The sequence below is a fragment of the Dendrobates tinctorius genome, unplaced genomic scaffold (assembly GCF_039654945.1).
Source record: "Dendrobates tinctorius isolate UK_male_01 unplaced genomic scaffold, ASM3965494v1 ptg000062l, whole genome shotgun sequence".
Taxonomy (NCBI): domain Eukaryota; kingdom Metazoa; phylum Chordata; class Amphibia; order Anura; family Dendrobatidae; genus Dendrobates; species Dendrobates tinctorius.
The window spans coordinates 20,756,115-20,782,046 of NW_027361730.1; the positions used below are offsets into that span (position 1 = coordinate 20,756,115).

At 40.4% G+C, this 25,932-nt stretch overlaps 1 protein-coding gene across 1 annotated transcript in view; it reads left to right on the plus strand.

Annotated features, from left to right (window-relative positions):
- Window positions 1–25,932, plus strand: part of ALPK3 (alpha kinase 3) — a 142,994-nt gene that overhangs the window by 21,004 nt on the left and 96,058 nt on the right. The window contains exons 4-5 of the mRNA XM_073579366.1: window positions 5,611–5,728; window positions 5,815–7,255. Of these exons, the coding sequence (XP_073435467.1) occupies window positions 5,611–5,728; window positions 5,815–7,255 (1,559 nt within the window). The remainder of the gene's footprint in view (window positions 1–5,610; window positions 5,729–5,814; window positions 7,256–25,932) is intronic.

The following is a 25,932-nucleotide window of genomic DNA, read 5'->3' on the forward strand; positions in this document are numbered from 1 at the left end:
ATGTAGTATATATGTAGTATGTATGTAGCATGTAGTATGTATGTAGTATGTATGTAGTATGTATGTGGTATGTATGTAGCATGTAGTATGTATGTAGCATGCATGTAGCATGCATGTAGTATGTATGTGGTATGTATGTAGCATGCATGTAGTATGTATGTAGTATGTATGTGGTATGTATGTAGCATGTAGTATGTATGTAGCATGCATGTAGCATGTATGTAGTATGTATGTAGTATGTATGTAGTATGTATGTAGTATGTATGTAGTATATATGTAGTATGTATGTAGCATGTAGCATGTATGTAGTATGTATGTGGTATGTATGTAGCATGTAGTATGTATGTAGCATGCATGTAGTATATATGTAGTATGTATGTAGCATGTAGTATGTATGTAGTATGTATGTAGTATGTATGTGGTATGTATGTAGCATGCATGTAGTATGTATGTAGTATGTATGTAGTATGTATGTAGCATGCAGTATGTATGTAGCATGTTTGTAGCATGTATGTAGTATGTATGTAGTATGTATGTAGTATATATGTAGTATGTATGTAGCATGTAGTATGTATGTAGCATGCATGTAGTATGTGTGTAGTATGTATGTAGTATTTTTTTTTTTTTTAACATTTAACACATTAGCCGGATGATGGGACTACTACTGTCCCATCATTGGCTAATGTGTCAATCACTGTCATGGTAGCAGGCATCGCCAGATGGGACTTGTAGTCCCATCGGACGATGCTTGCACAGACCCCCGGACATCAGCACAGCCCCCCGGCAGGCCGGTACAGACCCCCACAGGGCGCACAGACCACCGGCAGGCCGGCACAGCCCCCCGGCAGGCCGGTACAGACCCCCACAGGGTGCACAGACCACCGGCAGGCCGGCACAGCCCCCCGGCAGGCCGGTACAGACCCCCACAGGGTGCACAGACCACCGGCAGGCCGGCACAGCCCCCCGGCAGGCCGGTACAGACCCCGGGCAGTCCACACAGCCCCCCGGCAGGCCGGCAGAGACCCCCGGAAGGCCCAAAATGACGGCGCATCATGATGCGCACACACCGCGCATCATGATGACGTCAGGCTGTCAATCAACTTTGAACTTCCGATTCCGATGCCGAATTCCGATATTGAAAAAATATCGGAAGTCTGTATCGGAATTCCGATACAGCAAGTATCGGCCGATACCCGATACTTGCGGTATCGGAATGCTCAACACTATTCACAAGGAATGGACTGTTGCTGAGTCATTGCTTCAAGAGCCACCACACACAGACGTATCCAGGACATGGGCTACAAGTATTCTAGTATACTCAAATCAGCTATGCCAATGACTTGCCTCGTAGTAGTTTGTTTTTCACTGTAACTAGGTCTCATGGAAACCCGTTACATTAGATAAAATTAGCAAAAAGTGAGAAAAAGGTTCACTAGAGATCTTTTATGATATCTTAAGGTATAAATTATGTAAAAAAAAATATCACTTTAAAATATCAGAGAAAAAAATAAAAAATTAAAAAGTCCAATTTCACAAAAAAATATGAAAGTATATACAGTTGAAACCAGAAGTTAACAAACACTAAATGAAAAGACACAAATGCATGTTTTCCTTAATACCTGACATGAAATCACCTTTCCCGTTTTAGTTCAATTAGGATTACCATAATTATTAATATTTGCCAAATGCCAGAATAATCAGAATGTTTTAAGGCATTTTTATTACTTACTGCAAAGTCAAAAGTTTATATACATGTCATTAGTATTTGCTACCATTGCCTTTAAACTAAATGACTTACATTGACATTGTTATCCTTAAGCCACTTTGTTACAATTTTGGCAGTATGCTTTGGGTCATTGTCCATTTGGAAGACCCATTTCCGCCGAAGCTTTAACTTCCTGGCTGATGTTTTGAGATGTTGCTTCAGTATTGCCACATAATCTTCTTTTCTTATGATGCCATCTATTTTGTGAAAAGTGCACCTGTCCCTCCTGCAGCAAAACAACCCTACAAAATGAAGCTGCCACCCCCCTGTTTCACAGTTGGGATGGTGTTCTTAGGATTCCAAGTTTCTCCGCTTTTCCATCAAAGATAACGATGGTCATTATACCCAAAATGTTCAATTTTAGTTTCATCAGACCACAGGGCATGTCTCCAAAATTAAGGTCTTTGTTCCTATGTGCATTTGCAAACATTAATCTAGCATTTTTATGTGTCTTTTTGAGTAATGGCTTCTTCCTGGCAGAGTGGCCTTTCAGCCCATGTTGATACAGTACTCATTTCACTGTGGGTTTTGACACAATCTTACCAGCTTCCACCATAATCTTACCAAGGTTTTTTGCTTTTGTCCTTGGGCTGATATGCACATGTCGGACCAAAGCACATTCATCTCTGAGACACAGAACCCGTCTCCTTCCTGAGCGGTATGATGGTTGGACATTCCCATCTTATTTGTACTTGCATATAATTGTTTGTGCAGATGAACGAGGTACCTACAGGTATCTTGAAATTGTACCCATGCATGAGCCAAACTTGTGCATGTCCACAATTCTCCTCCTGATATCTTGGCTGATTTCTTGAGACATTCCCATGATGCTACACAAAGAAGCATCGTGTTTCAAGTGTGCATTAAAATACATCCACAGGAATGTCTCTAATTCAGATGTTGCAAAAAAAAAACCATGAGAAGCTTCCAAACGCATGACTCATCATATGGGCAGTCCAGAATTGTTTAAAGGAATGGTAATATTAGTATATATAAACTTTTGACTTTGCAGCAAGTAACAAAAATGCCTGAAAACATTCTCTCTCTCTCTCCATATATACATTTTAAAGTAATTTATATGTACCTCAAATAGCATTGAAAAATAATCCAATTAGACTTATACAGTAAAATAAAATAATACATTTTGTTCACTGACATGTAAATAAGCAAAAATGAAACAAATTGGATGGCCGTTTGTTAAAGGAACCTGTCATTCGATTCATGATGCCCAAAGCATTAGCAGCATGAATCAGAGCCTGGGAGCATGATTGTATCAGTTATGTCTTTCTCAGAAACACCACAATGTTTAATGATCAGGCTGGGGACCTAAGGAATGGATGAGCCTAGTCCAGCATTTCCCCGCTTTTCCGCCACACTGCTCTGTCCATTGACAGGTCTCTCCCTTGTACATACACTCACTGGCCACTTTATTAGGTACACCATGCTAGTAAGGGGTTGGACCCCCTTTTGCCTTCAGAACTGCCTCAATTCTTCGTGGCAGAGATTCAACAAGGTGCTGGAAGCATTCCTCAGAGATTTTGGACCATATTGACATGATGGCATCACACAGTTGGCGCAGATTTGTCGGCTGCACATCCCTGATGCGAATCTCCCGTTCCACCACATCCCAAAGATGCTCTATTGGATTGAGATCTGGTGGCTGAGGAGGCCATTTGAGTACAGTAAACTCATTGTCATGTTCAAGAAACCAATCTGAGATGATTCGAGCTTTATGACATGGCGCATTATCCTGCTGAAAGTAGCCATCAGATGTTGGGTACATTGTGGTCATAAAGGGATGGACATGGTCAGCAACAATACTCAGGTAGGCTGTGGCGTTGCAACGATGCTCAATTGGTACCAAGGGGCCCAAAGAGTGCCCAGAAAAAATTCCCCACACCATGACACCACCACCACCAACCTGAACCGTTGATACAAGGCAGGATGGATCCATGCTTTCATGTTGTTTACGCCAAATTCTGACCCTACCATCCGAATGTCGCAGCAGAAATCGAGACTCATCAGACCAGGCAACGTTTTTCCAATCTTCTACTGTCCAATTTCGATGAGCTTGTGCAAATTGTAGCCTCAGTTTCCTGTTCTTAGCTGAGAGGAGTGGTACCCAGTGTGGTCTTCTGCTGCTGTAGCCCATCTGCCTCAAAGTTCGACGCACTGTGCGTTCAGAGATGCTCTTCTGCCTACCTTGGTTGTAACGGGTGGCAATTTGAGTCACTGTTGCCTTTCTATCAGCTCGAACCAGTCTGCCCATTCTCCTCTGACCTCTGGCATCAACATGGCATTTCCGGCCACAGAACTGCCGCTCACTGGATTTTTTTTCTTTTTCGGACCATTCTCTGTAAACCCTAGAGATGGTTGTGCGTGAAAATCCCAGTAGATCAGCAGTTTCTGAAATTCTCAGACCAGCCCTTCTGGCACCAACAATCATGCCACGTTCAAAGGCACTCAAATCACCTTTCTTCCCCATACTGATGCTCGGTTTGAACTGCAGGAGATTGTCTTGACCATGTCTACATGCCTAAATGCACTGAGTTGCCGCCATGTGATTGGCTGATTAGAAATTAAGTCTTAACACACAGTTGGACAGGTGTACCTAATAAAGTGGCCAGTGAGTGTATATTGAATAGATTTATCAATCAATAGAGCAGTATATAGCTACCAGAATGCAGTGAGGCAAAACCCCCCAAAATTACCAACTTAAAGGGCATGTCCGCAACTCTTATATTGATGGCATATCTTTAGGATAGATCATCAATCCCCTTAAGTTTGTGGGTGCAACACCCAGCACCACTGGCGATCAACTATTCCTGGTAGCGCTAGACGAATGTGCTCAATAGCAGAGCTGAACTACATAACTCTGTCAACTATATAGTCGCTGCTGCTGCGTACTGCACATCAGCCCCCTATTGATTCAGTTAGTGGGCAAGTGTGCAGTACCTGGCTGTAGCCACTATACAGTTGACGGATTTGTGCTGTGCAGCTCCACAGCTGAGCAAATTCGGTTGCTGTCACTCCCCCACAGATCAGATATTGATGACCTGCCCTAAGGATAGACCATCAATATAAAAGTCCCAGACAACTCTTTTAAAGGCGTAATCTCATTTAAGATATTTAGAGAATATCTAGACCCTCATTTATACTGTGGTTGTGCCATATAATTCTCAGGTAGGATTAACCCTTTAGAGTATGTCCACACACAGCATTTTTGCTGCGTTTTTTATGAGTATTTCACAGGAGCAGCAAAATCTCATTCACTCAGCATATTTTTTTGTCAGTTCTTTCAGCATTTTTGCTGAGTTTTTTTTACCCATTTAATGGAATGCACTCAACAATGCTTAAAAAAACACATGAAAACAAAGTATTAAAAACACATTTAATGTACACAGGGTTTATCCTTCCAACATTCTGCTTTTATCATGTAGAAAAAAAATGCTGCAAGAAAGGACTGTGTAAACATATCCTAAGGGTAGATTGGTGGGTAAGCTGGCTGGCATGGCATGTGTCCCAGAACATGTATATGGGTGAAGCCAACAAACCTTTGTGCTTTGGTCAGTGTATTTTGATACAAAGCTAGTGCAGCAATCTGCATCATTGCCACGGATAAAAGAAAGCCTAAATACATCGCAGCAGTGATTCAAAACATTAAAATAACATTTGTGGCATCACATTATATCATTCCCTTTGAAAATTTAATATTTGCTTATGAAACATGAGAATTTAACATTTATACATTTCTTATAAGTAATAAAAATTAAATGTTTGATTTCCAAGTTACTTTTGTCATGACAGTAACTTATTGATTGATTATTTTATTGGTTTATTTGCAGGATATCCAGAACCTGAGGTTACATGGTACAAAGATGATGAAGAAATGGATCGATATTGTGGTTTACCTAAATATGAAATTTTACGAAATGGAAAGCGGCACACGTTACTGATTTATAAGTGCGTTTCATATCTAAATATAAATTTACAATTACTAAACAATATAATTATAGTACAAATAATTCTCTATTTTTTTTAATTTTCAGGTGCAGTGAAGAAGATGCCGCAATTTATCAAGCATCAGCCAGAAATACCAAAGGTATTGTGTCCTGTTCTGGAGTTTTAGAGGTTGGAACCATGACTGAATACAAAATTCACCAAAGGTGGTTTGCAAAACTGAAGAGAAAGGCAGAAGCTAAAATGCGTGAAATTGAGCAGAGTAGAAAAAAAGTTAAAGAAAATTTGGATGAAAGTGAAAGACTGAGGGCATTGAGTCCTGAAAGGATTCAAAGAAAGAGGAGATTCTCATCAGAAAATACAGATACTGCAACAGAATCATTAGAAAATGAGGAATCTGTTAAGGTTCATGTTCCAGATCCAAATTCTAGACTTCAAGATGAAGTGGCAAACGCAAATGAACAACCACATAATGTGGTCAATGGTTTTCATGTCATGGAAACAAAGCAGAGTGAAGAGATAACCACCAATGGTTACAGTGTGCCTGAAAACATAGAGGAAAATGGTAAAGAATTTCTTGCATATGTCTATGAAACAGTGGAAGTCATAACAAAAAAGTCTACACCAAAGGAGTCATACGCAAAGAAGAAGAAAAAAGAGGAAGAGCCTCCTTTAAGTACAACAGACTTAGCAAAAGATGACATAAAACAAGGAATTGCCAAGAAACCAGAAGGTATAAGTACTGCTCCTAGAAGATCCCGATTTAGTAAAGATGTCACCAAGACACCAGTGGAAGAAAAGATGGAAGTTCAGACATCACCAATTTCAGTGAATAAAAGATTTGCACCTTCCACCTTACCTAATAAGTCAGTAAAAATTGCTGTAACAAAAGATCTTAAAAAAGTAAAAGATGCCATTGTGCCCAGTAAAAAAGCAGATGATTCTTCTATTCGAAAACCAGGTCATCTGCAAAATAAGGATGAGATCAATTTTTCTTTGAGAGATATGTATTTTGATGACTCACAATCACAACAAGAAGTTGTTTCGTCTCTTGACCAAGTAAAGAAGACAAAAACTGAAGTTCAGCCAGATATCTTGAGTCCAGCAAATCTATCAGTTCAAGGACAAATAAAAGTACCAAAAATAGCCCCAAGGCGTTCAAAAGAGCAAAGAGAACTATCTGCTGGACGCAAAGCTTCACCATCAACAAGTGCAAAAAATGAATTACATACAACTAAACCAGTTGCAAATCTTAATCAAAGCGCAACTGAACCCAAGTCAAAGAGTGAACCACCAAAACCTGTTGTAGATAATCCAACAAGTTCTTCCACACATGCACCTGGAAAAATCAGTGGTATAGCTCAGAGATATACAAAGAAGATAGAATCAGAAGTGCTGGTCCCTTCTTGTAATTTATCTTCTGAGGTCACATCACAAAAGACTAGTGCAGATGAAAGTACTAGTCCAGGAGAAAAACGTGAATTTCAAGGCTCGGAGAAGAACAGGATATCCTCAGAAGATCCTAATGAAGTAAGTTTATTTTCTTGTTTGCTTACATCATAACTAAAAGAGTTTCCATCTTGACTAATATTGCAGACAGCACCTAATTATAGATGAGACACTTATGTTTGGACATAATCCTAAAGCCATCCCATCATGTCATGTTTTCTGTCTGTTCCAAATACTATCATTCCACTGCCTGTGTTCCTTTGTAAAAAATCACGTCTCATCTCAAGTGTCATGTCATGAGGTCCTGAAGTATCCACCTCACATGACTTATTTACATACATTTGATGCAAGACTTACTTCACACCACCATTAACACGCTCTTATTTGCTTTGACGATATTGAATATTAACCCCTTTTGAGTCTGGCTTATTTTAGACCTTCAGGACCAAGCTATTTTCTTTTTTGGTACTTTCACTGTCAAATTCCAAGATCTATAACATTTATTTTTTTTACTTTTCCTTCCGAATAGGTGTATGGGACTTGTTTTTGTGAGATTAGTTGAATGTTCTGTTGTGGCCATTTTGGGGTACATGAAAAAAAAAATTAACCTAAATATGTTGATATGGAATACAGTCAATGGAAGCAAAAAGTCTGTAGGACAGCAATAATAGCCAAGCTTTAACCAAACAACAATATAGATAATACTACTTCACTTTTATTAATGCTATTAAAACTGGTATAATACATTCTGTATAATAATTAAAAATAGGGTCCAACTGTTTAATAGTAACAAGACCTTATCGCTATATAATTAACCAAATCTTCAAATAAACTAGTAGTGTTTCAGAATATAGAGGTATATGGATGTTATCACCACAATTGTAGTGGCAAATATACCTGATAGCTACAAAAAGTGCACACTGCAACTTATTTTTGGGTTCATGTCACTTACTGATTAACTCTTTAATTAGAAATTCTTCGAATGTGTTTTTTTTTTTTTTTTTTTTAATTTAAACCATTTTCAAGTTCATCCCTACTACTACTTGGACCATTTCTTGGACAGCCCCTTCTTAGATAACAAGTCCCCCAAGTAAAATAAAACAGGTTTTGACTTACCTCCCACATTGCTGCTATACCAGCTATGTCATTGCAGGGTCTCTTGGAACTCACCTGACATTGCTAGGTCACATAACGTAAGTGCTGCAGCCAATCAGTGGTCGCTGTCCTTCTGCTGCCTTTACTATTATGTCAGACTGGACGTCTGATCTGACGGAATATTGATGAGCAACCACTGATTGGCTACAGTGCTTACGTCACATAACAATGTCAGGAGTGAGCTGGGAGGCCTTGTGATGACATGGCCAGAACGGCACCAGTGCATGAGGTGAGTATTAGCTTTTGGGGTGATTTTATCAAATTTTTTAAGCAATTTTATTCCACTTTTTGGGTGGCAGTTAGAACAAAAACTGAAATAATTTACGGTAATTGATTTTCAGGATTTTAATTATGGTGTTCATCATGTGGGATAAATAACTTAATTATTTTATAATACAAGTCATTATGGAAGTGGGGATGCTAACTAATTATATTTTTATTTTTTCATTTTTTAGGTTTATGTTTGTCTTTTATCCGATTATAAAAAGTGTCCTGTGTCAGTCATACAGACAGGCAGGCACAGTAGGTCCTATAGACACAAATAAGTAGAATGCTTTTTTTTCAAGGCTTTTCAATGTTACATCATTTTAAATTTATTGCAAAAAAGGTTGAATGCGAAGGTGGAACTTTAAGTCTATGCTACCAAGTATTGAGTGTATTTACTGAACATACATTTCAGTAGGCCAACATTTCGGATTATAAAATCATATTTCAAGCTGGTGTTATAAAGTATTCTAATTTACTGAGATAATGACTTTTGGGTTTTCATTGGCTGTAAGCCATCATCATCAACAGTAACAGAAATAAACGCTTGAAATACATCACTCTGTTTGTAATGACTCTATATAATATGTGAGTTTCACATTTTGTATTGAAGAACCGAAATAAATTAACTTTTTAATGATATTGTAATTTTGTGAAAAGCACCTGTATCTACATTGCCTGTGTAGTTAGAGCATGTTCATTCAAAATTTGTTTCAGGAGGTCAAAAATGATGTTTTTCAAGGAGAAACCGCTTCATGAAGCTCTGGCAGTTTTTCTGCCCTTAAAGCGTTATCATTGTGTCAACATTATCTAAAGAATTTTTATTAACATTTTCTTGTTTGTTTTTAAATAATCTTTTTACCACTTCTTCAATTTTTTAGGCTGGCTTCACACTAGCGTTTTGGCCCGCAGCGCGCGGCCGCCGCTAAGCCCCGCCCCTGCCGCACCCCTCCGGTCATCTCCTCCTAGTATTGCACATCGCTGCATGCGATCTGCATACCCTACCTTTAGCATAGGGTGCGCAGACCGTGCGCTGGCCGTGCGCTAGTAGGATTTTGCATGCGCTGCGCCCTTTTGATTTGTGTGAACATATAATTAAATCGGTCTGCTGGTTCATGCTATTCGAACCACAGGTAGCATGAATCAGATACTGGCTTTATTATTGCAGACAAAAACTCAAAAATGTTTGGGCGTTTCATAGAAAACATACCGTACTTTAAAATGCATGATGAGAATGAGGTCACTAGGATGAACAGTCACAGAGGTTTGTCCCCACCAGCTTCTCCTCTTCCTGATTCCGTACATTGATATCTATTGATATGTGTGAATATACTTCATGTATTACATTGAATGGTTGCAACTATCCAATTATAAGCAAAGAAACTTAGTTCCATTCCATTCCAATTCAAGATAAATGTAGGTACAGTTCTTATTTTAACCCCTTTGCTCCCAAGGGTGGTTTGCATGCTAATGCCCGGGCCAATTTTTACAATTCTGACCACTGTCCCTTTATGAGGTAATAACTCTGGAACGCTTCCATGGATCCCGGTGATTCTGGCACTGTTTTCTCATGACATATTGTACTTCATGTTAGTGGTAAAATTTCATTCATATAACTTGCGTTTATTTGTGAAAAAAATGGAAATTTTGCGAAAATTTTGAAAATTTAGCAATTTTTCAACTTTGAATTTTTATGCCCTTAAATCACAGAGATATGGCACCCAAAAAACTTAATAAGTAACATTTCCCACATGTTTACTTTACATCAGCACAATTTGGGAACCAAAATTTTTTTTTGTTAGGAAGTTATAAGGGTTAAAAATTGCTCATTTTTACAACACCATTTTATTTTTAGGGACCACATCACATTTGAAGTCACTTTGAGGGGTCTATATGATAGAAAATACCCAAAAGTGACACCATTCTAAAAACTGCACCCCTCAAGGTGCTCAAAACCAGATTCAAGAAGTTTATTAACCCTTCAGGTGCTTCACAGGAATTTTTTGAATGTATAAAAAAAATGAACATTTAACTTTTTTTAGCAAAAAAATTGCTTCAAGTTCAATTTTTTTATTTTACCAAGGGTAACAGGAGAAATTGGACTGGAAAGTTATAGTGTAATTTGTCCTGAGTACGCCAATACCTGATATGTGGGGGGAACCACTGTTTGGGCGCATGGCAGAGCTCAGAAGTGAAGGAGTGCTGATTGACTTTTTCACTGAAAAATTGGCTTGAATTCAGATCGGATTGAGAGCCCCTGATGTGCCTAAACAGTGGAAACCCCTCACAATTGACCCCATTTAGGAAACTAGACCCCCCAAGGAACTTATCTAGATATGTGGTGAGCACTTTGAACCCCCAAGGGCTTCACAGAAGTTTATAACGTACAGCCGTACAATTAAAAAATCATATTTTTTCCACAAAAATGATCTTTTCACCCCAATTTTTATTTTCCCAAGGGTATCAGGACCCCAAAAGTTATTGTGCAATTTGTCCTGAGTACTCGGATACCCCACATGTGGGGGTAAACCACTATTTGGGCGCATGGCAGAGCTCGGAAGGGAAGCAGCGCCATTTGACTTTTTTGGCTGGAATTGAGATCGGACGCCATGTCGTGCTTGGAAAGCCCCTGATGTGCCTAAGCAGTGGAAACCCCCCAATTCTAACTCCATCCCTAACCCCAACACACCCCTAGCCCTAACCCTAACCCTAATGGGAAAATGGAAATAAATACATTTTTTTTTATTTTATTATTTTTCCCTAACTATGGGGGTGATAAAGGGGGGTTTGATTTACTATTTATAGCGGGTTTTTATATTTGGCAGCTGTCGCACACTAAAAGACACTTTTTATTGTAAAAATAGTTTATGCATCACCACATTTTGAGAGCTATAATTTTTCCATATTTTGACCCACCGAGTCATGTGAGGTCTTATTTTTTGCGGGATGAGTTGACATTTTTATTGGTACTATTTTTGGGCATGAATTTCTTTTGGGGGTGTGTTTACACCGTTCCGCGTGCGGTAAAATTGATAAAGCGGTTTTATTCTTCGGGTCAGTACGGTTACAACGATACCTTATTTATGTCTTTTTTTATGTTTGGCACTCTTATGCAATGAAAACAATTTTATATAAAAAATAATTATTTTTGCATCGCTTTATTCTGCGAGCTATAACTTTTTTATTTTTTCTCTGATGATGCTGTGTGGCAGCTTGTTTATTGCTGGACAAGATGACTTTTTCAGCGGTACCATGGATATTTATATCTGTCTTTTTGATCTCGCGTTATTGCACTTTTTGTTCGGCGGTATGATGATAAAGCATTATTTTTTGCTTCGTTTTTTATTTTTATTTTTTAAGAGGTTCAATAAAAGGGTTAACTAGTGGGACAGTTTTATAGGGTGGGTCGTTACGAACGTGGCGATGCCAAATATGTGTACTTTTATTGTTTGTTTTTTTTATTTTCAAAAAATGAATTTATTAGGGAATACTTTTTTTTAAATTTATTTAGTGATTTTTTTATAAATTATTTTTACACTTTTTTTTTTAACTTTATTACATTGTCCCAAGGGGGACATCACTGTTATGTGACAGATCGCTGATCTGTCACATCACAGATCGCTGTGACAGATCAGCGATCTGTCACAGGCGCTACACAGGCTTCCTCATGCCTGCGCTCTGCAGGCAGTGAGGAAGTCAGCTCCCTGCAGGCCCCCGAAGGTCCCCGCTGCCATATTGGATCCAGGGACCTGCAGGGAAGGAGGCCCCCATTGCGCTGCTCCGGGGGTCTCAGGGAAGCACACAGGGAGCACCCTCCCTGCGCACTTCTCTCCTATGCCGCCGGTACACTGCGATCATGATTGATCGCAGTGTGCCAGCGGTTAATGTGTCGGGAGCGGTCCATGACCGCCCCTGACACATAGTGCTGGGTGTCAGCTGTGATTAGAAGCTGACACCCGGCCGCGATCAGCGGCACTCCCCCCTTGAGCGCCGCTGATCGCGCTAGACGTACTCTTCCATCTTTGGGACTTAGGTCCCAGGTCACATGGACGGAATAGTACGTCTAATGTAGGAAAGAGGTTAAAAGGGTACATGTTGTAAGTTTTGACTCCATTAAAGTGGTCCCTTCATGCTATAGATGATGTAAAGATCTATTGTATGCTAGAAATGTCTGACAGTTTTAACTCTAATTCAACCCATTTTCCTTCTGCACCATCCACATTGCCACAATCCTCTTTTAGACCTACATGAGCGCTAAAGTTTTTGGTGCCTAGAATCACAACATAGAGTACCCAATGCTCATACTCCAATCTTAGAAAACAACTAGATAATGCAGGAAATGTCATCTACCGTAATCAGGGAACCAGGGGTTAGACTGCAAATGAAAATGTCTGTGACTTCTGAGCTAAGTATACTCCCAGCAGACACTTTACATATGACACAGGACATTTTAGGAAGAGGCATACATTTAGAAATATCTTTGCATGACCTAGAGCATGGAAGGACTACTTTAGGGTGGTAAAAACTGATGACAGATCCCTCTGAGCTCACTGATGCATTCAAACAAGTTTTATTACTTCTTCTAAATCAGTTAGGTAGAACGTTTGCCATATATCAGGTCATCAGCCAAGATACTGTAAAGCTTCTGCTCTTGGATGGAAATATCTACAGGCTCCATTCCATGACACAGATATGACTTCAAAGACATTTGAAATGTTGCTCTCACTCTCTGATGCTGAAGCTTCACATCCATTTCTTTTGTTTTTCTGTAACCTTTTCATTTTCAATCACAATTAATTTACCACTGCTAAAATAGGCTTATTTTAAAACTAATATAGTAAGAACGTTTGATTGCTAAGTTGCAGTGACAGGGCTACGTTTATTAATTTCGTTTTTTGTTACTGCAGTTGCTAAATACTATCTTATGGCATTCATGAAAACCAAGCAACTATATATACAGTGGGTGAAAGAAGTATTGAACACATCACCAATTGTTAAAGTAAATAGATTTCTAAAGGTGCTATTGACATTAAATTCTCACCAGATGTCGGAAACAACCCAGCCAATACACACAAGCAAAGAAATAAAAGCATAGATGTCCATAAATTTAGTTATGTGTAATAGTGAGAAATGACACAGTGAAAAAGTATTGAACACGCTTACTGAAATTTAATTAATACTTCGTACAAAAGCCTTTGCTGGTGATGACAGATGCCGCCTGTATGGAGACACTAAAGAAAAAAGGAAAAAAAAAAAGTTACCATGCTGTGGTCGAAACGTTGTATGTATTGATGGCAGAATAAAGTTTTGATCAATTTTTCACCCGGACTGGATGCTGCTCTTTTTTTCTTCTGTGAATACGTTTTGGCCAGTTGGGTCCTTGGACTTTGAGCGTGCACCCTGATTAATCCTGCTGTGCTGTCAGCTGTCTTTCTATGGTTTGTATGGAGACACTAGTCACATGCATTGCTCAATTGTGATTTTGGCCCCATTTGTCCACATAAACACTCTTCAAATCCTTAAGGTCCCGCAGACTCCTTCTATGGTCTCTGATCTTTTGCTCCAATTTTTTATTGGATTCAGGTAAGGTGTTCGGCTGGCACATTCCAGCAGCTTTATTTTCTTTCAACCAGTTGAAAGTTTCCTTGGCTGTGTGTTTTAGCTGTCTTGCTCAATTGTCCACCTTCGTTTCACCATCATCCTGGTAGATGGCTGCAGATTTTTGACAAGAATGTCTCTGTACATTTGCCCATTCATCCTTACTTCAATCATATGAAGCTTGCCAGAGCCGTATGCTGAAAAACAGCCCCACACCATGATGTTCCCACCTCCAAACTTTACTGTTGGGTAAAGTGGTGTTTTTCATTTGATATGCAGTGCCTTTTCGCATGCAAACATGGTGTCTATTATGCCGTCCAAACAGTTCAATTTTGGCCTCATTTGACCAGACTATATTCTAAACTATATACTTACTGTTTTCTTTGATTGATTTGATTTTCTGCTGCTTCCAGGTTTTTCTGTAGCTCTCCACAGGTGGTCCTTGGCTCTTGGACAACTCCTCTGATAATTATTTTCACAGCTCTGTTTGAAATCTTACAGGGAGTACCGGGTTGTGGCCGTTGCCAGTTTATAGTGAAATCACGTTCACTTGCGGACTATGGTTCCCACAGTAGTCACAGGAAGCAAAGTCATCTGTATGTTTTGTAACAGTAAGGTTGTGAATGTCTTAAAATCTTAAAACAGCTCAATGGTTTTACCTATGATTAAATATTTCTTGTGTGGCGCCTTGTTAATGAGACACCTTTTTATAGGCCATCAGACGGACCAGCTGATATTATTTTTCACTAAGTGGCAGGATCGCTTTCTAATTACTGATAGATTTCAGCTGGTGTCATGACTTTTCATGGCTTTTTGCACTTCTCTTTCTTCATGTGTTTAAGGCTTTGTTCTTTGTAACAATTTTATGTCAATAGCATCTTTAGAAATATATTTATTTAAAAAATTGGTGACATGTCCAATACTTAGTTCACCCTCTCTCTCTCTCTCTCTCTCTCTATACATATTTGCAAATCTTGGTAGAAAGAAAGGAGGTGGCACTCACCAATCTTCAAAATCCACACTTTATTTCATGACGGTTAAAACATCTTCGCCAGGAGAACGGCGAAAGATGTTTTAACCGTCATTAAATAAAGTGTGGATTTTGAAGATTGGCGCAAATACTGTATTATTCTTGGTGAGCACACGAAGTCTCAGGTATATGCCTGCAGCGCTACTGGACATCGGGCTGAGGTGATTGATTGCTGTGGTTTTGGTGGTGCTTTTTTCCCTTTTTTCTTGGACGGATGGATATATATATATATACACACACTTTTAATTGCACCATTAAAGTAATGGTCATGAAATTATGATGAATATGTACTGAATACCAAAAAACTGATCCATTGCAATTTATAATATAGGGAACTGCATTTGGCTTTGTATCATGTTTTAATTGTCGATGCTGTCACACTCGCGCCTTGGCTGATTGGCCCCACTGTGCCACAGACCAGGCTACCCTGGAAGGGACGTGACTAAGACAGCTGCCTTGGTCTTCTCTGGAGCCTCCAATGGTGAGGTCAGGGTCGTGCGGCAGGCAGCTGCCAGGTGTCATTTCAGGGTGGTGTCTGGCTGTGACTGCTGATCACATTTGGGGACAGGACACCTGGTCAGGTGCGAGTGACAGGCAGGCTGAGACACAGGGCAAGCAGGCACAGCTGATACACAGGCAGGCACGGCTTGGAGACAACACAGAGCAGGCTGGCACGGATGAGGCACAGGGCAGGCTGGCAAGGACGAGACACAGGGCAGTCTGGCAATGACGAGACACAGGGAAGGCTGGCACGGCTTGAGATACAGGGCAGGCAGGCACGGCTTGAGACACAGGGCAGGCAGGCATGACTTGAGACATAGGGCAGGCAGGAGTGCTGTATGAAGGAACAGGTAGGGTCCTGTTCACACAGCAGGAGCGGGTACTGGCTGGAAGGAATGGAATATGGAGAAACAGATAGGGTCCTGTTCACACAGCAGGAGCGGGTACTGGCCGGAAGGAGTGGAATATGATGGGACAGGTTTGGACCTGTTCACACGGGAGGAGCTGGTTTGGATACAGGTAGGAGTGAGGAGTAGGCGGAGCCGCAGGAGTGCAGAGTAGGCGGACCCGCAGGAGTGCGGAGTAGGCGGAGCACAGGCGTGCGGCGTAGGCGAAGCCACAGGCGTGCAGAGTAAGCGGAGCCGCAGGCATGCAGAGCAGGTGGAGCCGCAGGCGTGCGGAGCAGGCAGAGCTGCAAGGGTGCAGGCAGGCAGAGCTGCAAGGGTGCAGGCAAGCAGAGCTGCAAGGGTGCAGGGCAGGCAGAGCTGCAAGGGTGCAGAGGGGTGCAAGGGGAAGAAGGCGAATAAGCCCCGCCCATCAGACCGGACCGCGGCAATTTACAAACATCTCGACCGAGATAAAAAAGGTATTTATGCATCAAAGGTGCAGGGTCAGGGGGAATCAAAAGTTCTAATAGAATCCTTATGTGACACACTATTGAATGATATCTTTACATGATATCACTAAAAATGCGTGACAGATTCCATTTAAGGAACAGCCAAACTCTGCTATAAAGGTGAGATTGTGAAAGACTGTTTCATGTTACAGGACATACACCATGGCAAGACAGTGCACAGTAAAGAGATACAAGGTAGTTATACTGCATGAGAAGGTCTCTCAGGCAAGGATTTGAAAGCAGACTTGTGTTTCAAGATGTGCTTTTAAGCTCTTTTAAAGAAGCACAACGTAATGGGCAATGTTGAAGATTGTAGATTCTGTGGTTGGCCAAGGAAACTTAGTGCAGCAAATCATATCATGCTAACTTTTCTTCAAAATACAACGATGTCCAGAATTGTCATCAGTTTAGAACACACACTGCTAGCAATAACCATCTACTGTTCAGAGAAGTCCTGGCCAAATGTGGCCGTTGTGGAAGAATGACGTCCAAAAGCATACTTTCGACATGCAAACAAGGTCAAGTGACTCAACTATGCACAAAAACATAGGACTTAAGGAGCAAGAAAATGGCAGCAGGTGCGCTAAACTAAAGAGACAAAATTTGACATATTTAGCTGTAACAAAAGGCCGGAGAATGCTACAATAATTAAATGAATGACTGAAGGCAACAGTGAAGCATAGTGGAGATCTCTTGCAAGTTCAGGCTGCTTTTCATCAAATGGAGTTGGAAATTTGCTAAAGATTATTATTGGTGTTCTCAATGCTGAGTAATACAGGCAGATATTTACATATTATGCAATACCATCAAGTAGGTGTCTTATTGATTCCAAATTTATTATGAAGCAAAACAACAACTCCAAACATACAGCCAGTGTCATTAAAAACTTTCGTCAGCGTTAAGAAGAAGGAGTCCTGGAAGTGATGATATGGCCCTGCAGATCTTTGATCATTGAGTCTTTGTGGGAATGTATGAATTTATGTTCCCCATCCTGGCTCCATCCTGGTATATACGTTCCCCATCCTGGTATAAATATACCCCATCCTGGTGTATAGATTCATTATCATAGGCATCATCCTTGTGTATATATATCCCCCATCATCATATATATGTCTCTTATTCTGGCCCCATACTAGTATACAGTCATATGTAAAAGTTTGGGCACCCCTATTAATGTTAACCTTTTTTCTTTATAACAATTTTGGTTTTTGCAACAGCTATTTCAGTTTCATATATCTAATAACTGATGGACTCAGTTATATTTCTGGATTCAAATGAGGTTTATTGTACTAACAGAAAATTTGCAATCTGCATTTAAACAAAATTTGACCGGTGCAAAAGTATGGGCACCCTTATCATTTTCTTGATTTGAACACTCCTAACTACTTTTTACTGACTTCCTGAAGCACTAAATTGGTTTTGTAACCTCATTGAGCTTTGAACTTCATAGCCAGGTGTATCAAATCATGAGAAAAGGTATTTAAAGTGGCCACTTGCAAGTAGTTCTCCTATTTGATTCTCCTATGAAGAGTGGCATCATGGGCTCCTCAAAACAACTCTCAAATGATCTGAAAACAAAGATTATTCAACATAGCTTTTCAGGGGAAGGATACAAAAAGTTGTCTCAGAGATTTAACCTGTCAGTTTCCACTGTGAGGAACATAGTAAGGAAATGGAAGAACACAGGTACAGTTCTTGTTAAGCCCAGAAGTGGCAGGCCAAGAAAAATATCAGAAAGGCAGAGAAGAAGAATGGTGAGAACAGTCAAGGACAATCCACAGACCACCTCCAAAGACCTGCAGCATCATCTTGCTGCAGATGGTGTCACTGTGCATCGGTCAACAATACAGCGCATGCATAACGCCTTTTTGTATGACCAAACAACTCAATCTTTGTTTCATCAGTTCACAGGACCTTCTTCCAAAATGTAACTGACTTGTCCAAATGTGCTTTTGCATACCTCAGGCGACTCTGTTTGTGGCGTGCTTGCAGAAACGGCTTCTTTCGCATCACTCTCCCATACAGCTTCTCCTTGTGCAAAGTGCGCTGTATTGTTGACCGATGCACAGTGACACCATCTGCAGCAAGATGATGCTGCAGGTCTTTGGAGGTGGTCTGTGGATTGTCCTTGACTGTTCTCACCATTCTTCTTCTCTGCCTTTCTGATATTTTTCTTGGCCTGCCACTTCTGGGCTTAACAAGAACTGTACCTGTGTTCTTCCATTTCCTTACTATGTTCCTCACAGTGGAAACTGACAGGTTAAATCTCTGAGACAACTTTTTGTATCCTTCCCCTGAAAAGCTATGTTGAATAATCTTTGTTTTCAGATCATTTGAGAGTTGTTTTGAGGAGCCCATGATGCCACTCTTCATAGGAGAATCAAATAGGAGAACTACTTGCAAGTGGCCACTTTAAATACCTTTTCTCGTGATTTGATACACCTGGCTATGAAGTTCAAAGCTCAATGAGGTTACAAAACCAATTTAGTGCTTCAGGAAGTCAGTAAAAAGTAGTTAGGAGTGTTCAAATCAAGAAAATGATAAGGGTGCCCATACTTTTGCACCAGTCAAATTTTGTTTAAATGCAGATTGCACATTTTCTGTTAGTACAATAAACCTCATTTGAATCCAGAAATATAACTGAGTCCATCAGTTATTAGATATATGAAACTGAAATACCTGTTGCAAAAACCAAAATTGTTATAAAGAAAAAAGGTTAACATTAATAGGGGTGCCCAAACTTTAACATATGACTGTATATCCCCCTTCCTGGTATATATGTCCCTTATCCTGGGCCCGCCCCATTCTTGTAAATATACTCCCTATCCTTGGCCAATCCTGGTATATATGTTCCCCATCCTAGAATATATGTCCCTTATCCTGGGCTCATCCTGGTATATGTCCCCCACTGTGCAGCTGTTCTTTAATGTATAGAAAAAATAATGATTATACTCCCCTTCCCTCCGCTGCTCCGCCGTGCAACGTCCTCTTCTGAATCAGGCAGAAAGAGATGGGAGTAAATGACAGCATTGCCATCCCCCCCTAGTAACGTGCACGCCGGCATCAGCTGCTGACCTCTGATTGGCCGGCAGCGTGTATTGCAGGTCTCTGCACAGCAGTACGCTTACAAGGATGCACATCCAGTTGAAGTTTGCGCTGGCATCGGCAGGTCACCCACACGCATGGGCCCAGTTACAACGTTTGTGACCACGATAGTTATACCCCTGCCATGCATCCATTCACCCATCCTGCCTTATTTCAATGTTTAATGAAGTCTTCAACTTTTGTTGAAAGGACCCTCAGACAATAGCATAATCATAGGGCCACTGCAGCAAAATTTAAGCATTACACAGTTCACAGAAAAATTGATAGGCTGGATACCACAGAATGAGAGGTGTCCTTTATAAGACAGAGCACAATCTATTACTTACGCCTTGTCGCTCTAACGCTGCTACTGTGCCACTACCCCTTGAGCTTTATTCACAAGACTTTAGAACCACCAATCATATGGCAACCACTCACTGGGGTCAACAGTCAAAGGAATGTAGAAGGCATGAGACTGTTGAGTCCAGTGATTGACTACAGCAGTCTCATGCTGTAGTTTTGATATCACCAATGCAGGCATATCAACAAGGACTGGGACTAGTAGCAAAGACGCATCACTGAAGTAGTGTGGGGTAAGCAATGCTGATTTTGTTATATTTACTCAGTTCAAGCCTAAGGAATAAAAAAAGAAAGATGAAAAACCCCTCAGAATTTCTTAATAGGATATATGCAATATTTGTAATATAAGGTAGAACATCCATGCTAATTTTTTTTACATTATTTTCTCAAATGCACTACTTGAGATTAACTAACAATTAGGAAGTATGAGTGGGCCTATGGGTTAATTCCCAGCAATATTTTGAAATGCCAGACAACTAAAGTCATGAAAGTGGAGGCTATCTATCTCTTGGAGTGATTGCTATGCTCATACTAGATGAAACATAAATGTATTTGAAGCAGAGCAGGTGGTACCATACTTAATTTTGCTTTCTGCTGCAATAGTTTCACTTGTGTCCCTCAAGATTTTCCATAAACATGTCCAAGGTCAAGAAGATACTATATCTTCCATTTGTGTAGAGCACCTATAAATTATACTTCAGGTCTACTTTTGGTGCAGAGGACTTGAGCAGTGTCCAAAGCTGCAGTATGAATAGTAGAATAACATTTTTTTCCATTATAGACTTTTTCCTACCTCATTTTCAGGACTGTAGAATTGTGTTGATGAACTGTTATTTCATTATTACACTTTACAGATCTGAATGTATTAAGGAATTATCACATAGGCAACTAAGAAGCAGTTTATAAGCAGAATAGTATGGATGGTGTTCATTGACATATGAACATGATGGAATTTGTTTCCTGATTTAAAAAAAGTGGCTTGTTTAAAAATTCCAGTCTCAGTATTATTCAATTTTTTAATAACAAGCATCTTTAGTAATTACTAGAGATGTTTTAGCTGCAATTACCTGCTGCAAGAGTGATGCAGAGCAGAACACTATCTTCTGGCAGTGTTCCTGGGGAATGTTAGTCCATTCCTCGTAGGCAGTGGGTTCAAGTTAACTGGTACTCCTAGGTTTAGTGCAATTGCCTTCTCCAATAAAAAAAGTTTCTATGGGATTCAAATTAGGTAACTATTATGGCATTTGCAAAATCTTCCAGGACTTTATGATGCCAAGTATTGGTGGACTTTGAGGTATGTTTGGGATTTTTGATCTGTTGCAAGGTCAAATGACTCCCAAGCTTCAGCTACCTCATATGAGGCATGATATTTTCTCCTGAGATTTCCTGATCCTTAATTGAATCCATCTTGCCCTCCATGCTCTGCAGGTTTCAAGTGCCAGAACAAAGCAGAACTTCACCAAACCACTGGCATGCTTCACTGTAGGCAGAGTGTTCTGTTCAGTATATGGGTTCATTCTTCCTTCTCCAGACATAATGTTGATCCATATGCCCCAAAAGTTCCAGTTTCATTGCTCCATAAAATAGAATTCACAAATTGTAATGGATTATTAAAATGGTTTGAGTATATACTGTAGTAGCCAATTTTCCTTGTGCTTTAGGTCTGTAGAGGTGTAAGACTTGGAGGTATTGAGACTTTCGGTGTTTAGTATGTGACTTATTGTGCAAACTGAAACTTTAGTGTCTGTTGCCAGCAAATTTTGCTGCAGGTATTTTGCAGTCACTTAAGGGTTTTTGACCACCTACCTCATCAGGAATCTGGTGGCAGCTGGTGATACTTTGCTCTTCTGCCACATCTAAGTAGTGTAGCCAGTATTTGCTTAACTTTGAACTTCTGAGCAATGCATCCTAATGTTTCTCTAGGAACATTAATTTTCCTTGCTATATTTTTGCATTTTTTCTTATTTGGGCAAAGCATTGGTCTCTTAGCTTTTTTGGACCATTCTCTTAACTTAGTCATATTTCAAAAATGCAATCAAATCAACTTCACAGTGCAGGTGTTTGATGAGGTTTATCTCAAGCACACCTGAGGGAACTAATGAATCCTTTGATTAGTTACATCAGTTCAGCTTGAGACATCTGATTTGCAAATGTGAACTGTTATGAGGGATTTTATTCAAGGGGTTGAATAATTCTGACAATCCTGCAGTCATTAAAAGTGACATTTTATGGTAAGTTTGGAGATACCACTTGTTATATTAGTTGTGTTTAGGCATTTAAATAGTTCTTAATTGATTGTTTTATTGTAAAGAGCAGAAAGGTTGTAGATTTTGCAAAAGAACTTAACTTGTAATGGGTGTGTATGTGACGACCATAAGATGAGGCATGCATTGTAAGGCCAAATTCAGATGTTCTTGTATCTTGTTCCAAGCACAGCCTGTGATGCATGGATTGACCTTGGGTCTCCTGATGACTTAAACAGGAAAGCCTCACAGGCACTGGCACACGCAGAGAGAAAAATGCCCCTATGCAAGAACAGTATATGGGCCTTTTTTGTTCAGTAGTTTGTCACAATGTACAATTCCTCCTGTTTTGGTATCAGAGATGGGCCCCCTTATCTCTTGGGCCAAGGGGCAGATACACAGATTGCACCAGTGATTTGTCCACCCCTGGTCATAGGCATATATGAAGCTGTAAAGTTGACGTCCAGAGACCCACGTCCAGTCAGTGCATCTCAGTCTGCACTCAGTCAATGATACACAGACATCTAAAATTACTCTTTTTCTAAGTTTACATGAGCACCATACCCTTAATTCATCAAGACTCATAATTAATCAGCAGCATCTGATGAGTGATGTGCACTTCCGTGCATAAGAAATGCCACAGCTCGCCATGAATTAAATGAGATGTGGCATTACACCCAGATCTGTCTATTTTGGTGTAGCTGGGAAAAACTGGCAATAAAGCACCAAAAGACACAACTCCAAGTAGCAGAAAAATGTTGGCCCTTCTTTATGAATTGGAGCCTTTGAGTGTAATGCAAATAATCAAGTTGCAGATTACCCTAATAATCCCTACCTCAATAAGGATAAATGCATAGATTAAGTACGAGTTCAGATGTCTACTGTATATATCACAGTCCGAGCATGTACTGTAATGCATGGACTGGCTGTTGGCCTCCTGACCTGAACATATTTTTTTATGAGTCTGCCAAGTTTGGGTCAGGAGATCCATGGCCAGTTTGAGCATTGTGGTCTTTATTTTGGCTGTGATACATGGACGTCTAATTTCAACCTAATACATATACTGAGTTGGAATTTTAAAAGATACTCTGCTGTCATAGTGGGCCAACTATAAGGAATAATTCTAGGGGTTCAACCACCTATATACAAGTATGCATGCAATTTTGATAGCTTCATAAACACTGTTGTTATCATTACACATGTAGGATATAAAATGAATACAATTTAATAGGTTATTTCTGAATCAACCAAATCAAGGTCTTATTCATATGTTATGTTCATTCTGAGTTGTTGCTGTGATTTTTGCCTTTTGGTGATATGACTGCAGCTAAGTGTGATAAACATGGCTAGTAACTGCACCCCTAGACAGTAGCATTGTTTATAACACTTGGCTACAGAAGCCACTTATGAGTCATGCCAGCCGGCACTCTGGAAGACAGTGATACAGCTACTGTATTAGTCACCCTCAATGTTTCCCAACAAAGTCTAACACATGGTGGTTGCGCCTGATCATGTATAACTGACTCAAGAGTATGGCTCATTACAAGACTCAGCTCTGATACACTAATGAGTTTCAGTCCAAGTGTCAGCTGGATCAGGTCAATTTTCAGCATCTGCCTGTAAGGGAATATCTACAATTGAAAATAAAATTCTATTAATCTGAATGACGTTATGCAAAAGGTAAAAGCTTAATGGATATGCTCACACTTTGTGGGCAAATGCTGTTGAGCAGTGTAGGACAGTGGCAGCAAAATAAAATTTTCTTTCTGAAGCCTTGTGGTCTGGTTGCATCCACAATAGCCGACAGCTCTTTTTTGAATGTTCTGTCTTGTTTGAGCCTAAGGGACATTACCCCCTACCATCTGGCACCTACGATGCACCATCTGGAATTTCTTCATGGGGTTTAGTCAGCTTATTGCATAATGATATCCAAATCGCCTCTAGGGGTCTCTGTGACTGCCAGGCCACCACCTGTTTCCAAAGTGTCCACTAATCACCTAGTTTGAGTAGGTAGCATACAAGCCAATCACACTTAAAACTAACAGAGAGTGGTTCCCTCTTTAGCACAGTTTATGCCCACGGTCAATCATTTTAGATGCCGCACCTATACCAAGCATAAAGCTCGACCATCTCCGGCAGTGTCATAGAGCATGCACAGAAATCTCTGAATTCCAATGGGGTATTTCATAACCCTGTTCTTTGGATCCGATCCATTGAGGTGGCGCACTGATTAGCACGTTAGCACCTAGCCTGTGGTTACGAGATAACTTGTAAATATGGAAATATCTCTACATAACAAGCTTCAAGGGGTTTTCCTCTACTTTGATATTGATGAACTATTCTCAGGATAGATTTTCAGTAGATCAGTGGAGATCCAACACCCTGCACCCCACGGATTAGTTGTTATCAGCTCCAGCTGCAGTAGGATGTAAATAGTGCAATCGAGTAGAATAGCAAAGCTCTGAACTCTGGTGGCCATTGCTGAGAAATACAGCTCAGATTGCCAACAAGGCATCATTGGGAGCAACAAATATTTGTAAAGCAGTAGCCCCTTTTTTCTCCAACTCCTAAAGAATATTGCTGAGCAAATAGAGACTACAAGTGCAGTGAAAAAAACCCACTGTTTTACATATTTCCAAAAGTTGTCAGATTCAGTTATGAAATAAGTAATTTCTTAATTATTTTGACCTCCTGAAAATATCCATTGTCAGATGTGAATCTGACAATGAAGATTTTTAGTTGGCTCTTGTTTGTAGGATATCAAAGAGTGTTCCTTTTACTGCATAATTAATGCATAAAGGTGTCAGTAGTACTTTGAAACATAATTATTTTTGCAAATATAAAGATGTAGAATATTTTGTTAAGCCAATAATCTGATATTTATTTAGAGGACATTACCAACAACTCAAATAACTAAAACATGTCTAAACAGTATTATGCGGGGGCGTGGTTTGCAGGGGCACAGGAGCAGTCGCGTTTGACAAGAGCTCCTGAGTTTCCCCTAAAAAAGCTACTTCAAGCCTACAAATAAGAAGATTCCTTTTACTTTTCTGCTGTGGAAGACCTTGGAGATCATGTCTGGATCGAAAAAGATGAAGACTGAGAAGATCTTTGCTGATAAACAGCTTTCTAAAGAGCAGAGGTTCAAGCGGGCTGAAGCTGCTGAGTCATCCCTGCTGTCTGACAGGGGGGAAGATGGCGACTGCTGGGAGTCCTGTGGCAAAGAAGAATGACGCTGTACCCTTGGGGAAATCTGCCGGGCCTCCCTCACTCAATCGGAGCACCAGCAATGGACCGGGACGAAAAGCGGTGACATCATTATGGTCTGTCAGCAATAGGAGCAGAGGCGGCAGTACTGGCGCAGCTGTGAAGCAGAGGATGAGCGCGGAGGCAGCGTCGCTGGGGAAGCCCGTCGGTTCATCTTCATTAAGCCGCAGCATGAGGAGCGATCAAAGGGGAGAAGTGGTGAGGTCCTTCGCGGCTGTCAGCGTCGGGAGAAGCAGCGGCGGGACCTGCGCAGCTACGGTGGAAAAGAGGAGTGCCAAGATAGTATCACTGGAGAGACATGCCGGGATATCTTCAGCCTGCTGGAGCGCGGCAAGCAGACCACGGGGAGCAGTAGAGGAGA